Source organism: Gymnoscopelus braueri (genome assembly GCF_963280865.1).
Source record: "Gymnoscopelus braueri genome assembly, chromosome: 5".
Classification (NCBI taxonomy): Eukaryota; Metazoa; Chordata; class Actinopteri; order Myctophiformes; family Myctophidae; genus Gymnoscopelus; species Gymnoscopelus braueri.
Window position 1 is genome coordinate 20,837,845 of NC_137606.1, and position 6,941 is coordinate 20,844,785.

General features: G+C 44.0%; 1 protein-coding gene across 4 annotated transcripts in view; it reads left to right on the forward strand.

The window, feature by feature from the left end:
- Window positions 1-4,589, forward strand: part of LOC308085604 (SPRY domain-containing SOCS box protein 4-like) — a 121,673-nt gene extending 117,084 nt beyond the window's left edge. For 3 of the 4 annotated variants that reach the window (XM_080428820.1, XM_080428822.1, XM_080428821.1), the window contains one exon: window positions 1,987-4,589. In XM_080428820.1, the coding sequence (XP_080284946.1) occupies window positions 1,987-2,114 (128 nt within the window). In that variant the 3' untranslated portion in view covers window positions 2,115-4,589. The remainder of the gene's footprint in view (window positions 1-1,986) is intronic. The other variant, XR_013933191.1, reaches the window with a different exon arrangement.
- Window positions 4,590-6,941: the final 2,352 nt, after the last annotated feature.

Sequence of the window (6,941 nt, forward strand, 5' to 3'; positions counted from 1 at the left end):
CTTAAGGGGCAAGACCACTTTGGTAGAAATTTGGGTTTTGTAGGTATCTTGTCATGATGTAACTGCAAAGGTGGAAGAAATAAAAAATAATTGCTCCATTGATTAGAAATTGATCATTCAAAATATGCTCCTCATTGACTTACATTGTACAGTGAAACAGCTCTCAAAGTCACAAACAAAGCTGGTTCAGACAATATAGAACATCACCAAACCAGTAGTGTTTGTTTTTTAAATAGAAATGTCAACTTCCTGTTGATTTCACTATTTGAAGATCCGGATCCAAGGATCCAGTCCGGGTTTTCTTCCTGATAAAAATAGCAAAATGAGGAACATATTTAGAATGATCAATTTCTAATCAATGGAGCAATAATTTTTAATTTCTTCACCTTTGGAGTTACATCATGGCAAGGTCACTACACAACCCAAACCTCTACCAAAGTGGTCTTGCTCTTTAAGAGCAAAATAACAGGTAGCCTTTTTAATTTCTTAAAATATATTTTTGGGCCTTTTTCTGCCTTATTTATAGCTTCATAGTAGAGATGGACAGGAAACTGGGGGAGAGAGATGGGGAGAGACATGCAGCAAGACTCGAACCCGTGGTGCGCTGTCAGACTGCTTATGAGGTGCCGGACCCCTAGGCCAGGTCCGCATTCAAGCAGTCAAGCATTTCCTTTATGGGGGGTCGCCGAAGCCCAGGTGTGCTCCATATAGGCTCTGAAGCAGCCTGACAGCGGGTCGTGGGTTCGATTCCTGAACCCAACAGCGTGTCACTCGCCGACTCTCCCCATTTCCTGTCATCTCTTCACTGTACTATAAATAAAGGCAGAAAAGCCCCCCCCCAAAAAGCTTTCTGGGAAAAGGGAGGGAAGCAGAAGTTGACTCTGCTTCTGGTTGTGTTGCGTAATGAGCAGCGCCACTAGATTTCATCATCAATTTCCCTATCCTGAAAGGCAACAAAGTGCCTTTAAAACAATTGCCCCAAAATTGGGCACCAGAGAGAGTGGGGGCTCCAAGGATGGCAGTCTCAGTCGTTTTAATGTGTGTGTGTGTGTGTGTGTGTGTGTGTGTGTGTGTGTGTGTGTGTGTGTGTGTGTGTGTGTGTGTGTGTGTGTGTGTGTGTGTGTGTGTGTGTGGGGTGTGTGTGTGTGTGTGTGTGTGTGTGTGTGTGTGCGTGTGTGCGTGTGCGCGTGAGTGCGTGCGTGCGTGCGTGTATGTGTGCACGGTCTAGCCAATGGTAGCCACAATGGCACCAGCCCTTTTAGAAGAATCCCTACGGACCCTCTGACAGCCTCTTGTCTGTCCTTGGACAGTAATACATGTGACCTGTGTGCATGTGTGTGTTAATGCACGTGTGAGTGCATGTGTGTACATTGTGGTGCATCTACTGTAAATCAAGACTGTGTGTGTGTTCCGGAAATTGTGGGGGTTCATTTTGCTGCAGTGTGTGCACGACTGCACGTAGCCATGCGTGTTACCTCCTTCACAGCCGGTGTGTGTAATGTTCAGTCTGAGCAGTGTGAGTGATTTTGAAGCAGATGGTGCTTCCAGGGGGGCAGACACTGGCTTACATTAACACCTATTTAACCGCTTAATCCCTGTATACTTAGCTGACCGGGTTCCCCCACAGTTCTATACTTGGTTCAGTCCATTTTTTCTCCCTCTACACCAGATATCTTCGCTGAAAACACTGCTATTTCGCAGAAATTCATCACATATACCCCAGAATAGGGTTGGTAGGGATCAAGTGGTCAAGTGTTTGTGTTTGGGGGGGGGGGGGGGGGGGGTGATATGGCCCCAGACACCACTTAAACCCAATATACTTTGTTTGTATGTCAAATAGTGAAAACAGCTGACACTTGCATACTTTTGCAGAATGTTCACCTATTTTAACATGGCCAGAACACGGACACTAGGTTTCATGTGTTTAACAATCCAGGTGTCCTTCTGTCTCAATCCTAAAATTGTCTCTCTTGGTGTGCTTTATAGCGGAGCCCCTGCCCCTCATGGACCTCTGCAGACGAGTGGCCCGCCTGGCGCTGGGGAGGGAACGCATCCACCACATCGACACACTCCCCCTGCCGCAGACCCTCAAAAACTACCTCCAGTACCAGTGACCACATCAACACGCAAGGAGAGGCCAAGGTCACGACCAAGCTCCAACAACGAACTTGTCAAACCCACAGGGTGTCTGCTGAGGATGATGACGATTTTAACGATGGAGATGGTGGTGGTAAAAGAGGAAGAGCTCTGCTGTCAAACCCCTGTTAACACCAGAGGGGATTCTACTTTTTAGGACCTATCTCCTAGTGTTATTTTTTTGTTTTTTTTACTTGTGTTTGCTCACTGCTGTCTTTTTCCTCGATGGACAGAACAAAATGGACGTATGGACTTAACATACAGACGTACGTGCGTACGGATGGGATGGATAGAATAAAGTTGACCCAACAATTGAGATGGAATGGGGCTGTGAAAGCCAGAGCGAGAGAGGGATGACAAAAAGATTGATAATGTGAGACAGAGTCAAATTGACAGGAGCAAGAGACAGCAACAGTTTAAATATTGCAATCCTGTCTCCCAACACATTCCAAGTCAGTTTCCCTGAGTGAGTGAGCTGTTGGAACTACGGAGAGGGTGAGAGAGAGTGCTTTGTTCAGTGTACACATCCATCCACCCTCAACAGGCTCTGTAGTTGAGTCTGTTGAACATGTCGGTATCTATATATTCCTATTTATACCCAACCAACCACACAGCAGGCACCGCAGAGACCCAACAGTCGCTTGGAGCCATAGGAGATGGAGAGAACATACGCTTTGAATATATACTGCACAGACGCATTGCACACAGTACAGAGAGGGTGGGTGTTGGGAGAGTGTGCCTGGGATTGTATACACGCATTACGCCCCTCAGCATGTGCTGTAAGATCACAAGAAAGCTGCTGACGTGCAGGAACCAAATAAAAACCTACAGCCACATGAAACCTAGCGTCCCTATGCTGGGAGTGAACATTCTGCGAGAATAAGCAGATCTACAAGCTCACAACGTGTTGAAGTGTTGTGAAGTTGTAGATCTTCTATTTTCGAAAAAATTGCAGTTCAGTATATACGTAGAGCCCTGGCGAACCCCAACTAACCATAGACATATATACATAGACACTGCATTGGCCACTGTGTCGTACGTCAACGTCGCCGCCATATTGCCTGGGGCAACTTGCGTTAACTCCACTGCAAGAAATATGCCTGCAGCCTGAGTCGTATATTACCTGAGACTATCATTTTTCTTTTATAACCGTAACTGTTAAACTATCTACGTAAGATAATGTGTTTTGATATGCAAACCCACATTTTAAGTATAACCAGGTATCCTATATCATAATATAAGTACATGGCTGACATTTGTAACAAACTAAACCGCTTGAAAATCGGTTGAGAATTCAGCAACTTCGAATGATTTTAATTGTGGAGATACCTCCTGCTTCAATACACATAGATGCATTAGGAGGCACGGCTTGCCCCTGCTCATATGGCGGCCGGGTCGACGCATCGCTCCAATGAACAGCAGCGGCCAATGTGGTATCTATGAGTATATGACTATGGTATTCACTACACTCTACCTTTGGTAGCCAAGCCCAGAATCTCCGTCCTTCCCTCCAGTCTCTCTCTTTCTCCCTCTCTCTCATTCTCTGATTCATGCCTGCATGTGGGTACGATGTGTTATCAGCTCCTCTAATGCTGATTGAGATTGACTTGAAAGCAATGCCGCTTTGACTTGCTAATGTGCCTGCTCTGAGATACTACAACAAAAGTAGCACATGACACCTCCTGTTATAGCAGTAGATGGGTTTAGTTAAAGAATGAATTAAGTGCTGTAAGTGATATTGTTTTGTTAAAATAAGTACAGTAGCTCTATTTCCCATAGCAATCATTGCTATAGACTAGTGTTTGACTGTTCAATAACACTCTGTACGAGGTCTTTATTAAACAGAAAATAAATGTTCTGGTTGGAATACCAATTTAATGCAATCAGGAGAGAGAACTCATACAGGATACAAACAGGATACAAACACTGTATCAGTGATTACATATCGGAATATAGAGCTTTAACTTTCTAAAAAGTAACTTTTTGTTTTAACCATGCAGAGATTTTAACTTACAGCACCTTAGGATAATTCCTTTTAACAGGACGTTCATGAAAGTCCTTGCGGGCTTGTTTCCAATGAGGGCCTGTGAGCAATTAGGGGTTAAGAGTCTTGCTCAGGGACAAATTTAATTTCAGCGACACATATGCTGGCGTGGCCTGGAATCGTACCTGGGGCAACCAGGGCCTCTGGCTCCCTAGGCGGGCTCCCTAACCACTCAGCTATAGCCGCCCCTTGAATCCTCTTCGTCCTCTGTTTCCTCTTCACCCTGTTTTTTTTTATTTTTTATCCATGCTGATGTTCTTTCACAAACATTCTGTACTTTATGATTTTTTTTACTTTTTTTTTTTCTACAGATTTGAGATTTGTCCACAGGACAGGAAGTGAGATTAGTGGGACATGATGTCTTGCTGGAATAGGTGGAGGAATGTGCTGCCATGAGCATCTTTTTAAATGTGAATAAAAAACATTTCAAACCAAACGCCCAAACCTTGTTGTGTTTGCTCAATGTTTGGGTCCACCTAATGTAGGCCTTCTTTCATTGGCCATTGAGGAAGGTATATTGTCTTTTTCTTCTGTGGTATGTCTGTGATGATTTGTCATAATTGAATGTCACTTTGTCACCACTAAAAAGTAAACATTTGGACCACACTGAACCTCAGAACCCTGGGAGCTGTTATCTAAATCTGTTGTGATTGAAATCGTTTGCTGCTGCCTACTACCAGCAGGGGTTCAATCTCTGCATCCAGCTTGGCCGGGCGTTCCAACAACACAGCTGACGGTGGTAGGTAGCTATATGAGCCAGGACGGGGAGGGTGATCTCTGTCACTGCATTAGCAGCTCTTACAGGTTGGTCAGGATAAGGATAATTCCTTTTAACAGGACGTTCATGAAAGTCCTTGCGGGCTTGTTTCCAATGAGGGCCTGTGAGCAATTAGGGGTTAAAAGTCTTGCTCAGGGACAAATTTCATTTCATCGACACATATGCTGGCGTGGCCTGGAATCGTACCTGGGGCAACCAGGGCCTCTGGCTCCCTAGGCGGGGTCACTAACCACTCAGCTATGGCCGCCCCGAACAGGGTGCCTGTTCAACAGTGTGCGGATCCGAGCATGTTCTTTGCATGCGTTGCAACCTTCCAACCTTCCAAAGATCAAACCAGCCAGCAGTGGTCAGAGGTGACAAGGGACTAGGTTACAGTACAAGGTGGAATTGAGAATTGGCATAATGACTAAAACATAAAAAAAAAAAGAAAGATCATTTGCTGCTGTTAAGTTATAGTGTTGAGATGAGGTCCATTCAAAATGTATTCCTCATCCCAGGGTAGGTTTCATATTCAGGATAGTTATGGGGTTCATCTTCAGCCCAGCCTAAACTTCCTCATTACCTCCAACAAAACATCTATTGTTTCACTGTCTTAGATGTCTGTGTTAATGATCATGAGCTCTCTCTCCCTCAACTGCTTGCACTCTGGGTATAAGGGTCCATTTGGTTACATTTGTACGCTCTTAATTAAAATGACACTCAGGATTTTACAGTGTAGCTCCTAAAATGATATGGGAATGGTGGACTTCAAGAGTTGCTACAGTATATGTGTTTGATCTGGATATTGAGCTGCTTCTTAGGGGGGCTTCAGTTCAATTCATCTCGCTTTCTCACTCATCCTCTCTTCTTGTCTCTGCATTCTGCCCACTATATATTCTGTTCTATCTTCCTCTTTCACTTCTCAACCAAGGCTGTTTAAAGCTGCATGTACAGTACATTCTTCTTATGTCTCAAAGCCGGATGCAGTATGTTCCTCCTCGCCTGTCTCAAAGCCATCTCTCTGTTCATGGAATGTGATATTTCACCTGTCCTTTCTTTTTTTTGTGATCAAGTTTTTATTTTATTTTTTGTTCAGATAGCTGGAGGATTGAACAAGCATGTCCTGCACAGTACTACTGTGCAGCTAATTACAATGTACATTTCAACTGCCCAACAAGGGGTTCTTATTTGTCCCTCCAGTTAAGAATTTCCCCTACTCCCCACCCCATTTCACCTGTCCTTTCTGTATGCATGGACAGAACGGGATTTGGGATTGAGAGGTGTACAAATAAAACAAGATGGTCTTATAATGGTGTGGCTTCCATGTGCATCTATGGATGGCTACAGATGGCTATCGATAGCTATAGATTATCTGACTTAAAATTGTTTTAATTAAAAAATATCAGTCCATCAATGTCAATTTTAGTTAACATTTTTTAAATAAAAGTCTACCAAATATAAGCTACTGCTTCCTTCCTCTGTTTCACTGGCCAGTCACACCAATGCAACTCCTTGCAACAAAACCGTTTTAAGGCCAGTCCACACCAATGCAACTCCTTGCAACTGCCATATTGTGATAATGGTCGCAAGTTTTGCAAGGAGTTGCATGTTGTGAATCATTCTGTGGACTGGCCTGTCACTTTCAACCTGGCATCCCTATCCACACACACACACACACACACACACACACACACACACACACACACACACACACACACACACACACACACACACACACACACACACACACACACACACACACACACACACACACACACACACACACACACACACACACACACACACACGAATGAGAGCAGGGTGACAATAGATGTCCAACTCCAATAGCCTATTTAGCACAGTATCGTCAAAGAAGCACATTCTGTTAGCAAATTTTCCATCATTTCGGACTGCTGTTTGTCACGCAAAATAATTTTCACAAAATGTTTTAATACAACATGGAGGAATTCCTCATATTGCAGGACAGTTAGTCTGAAAGTAATA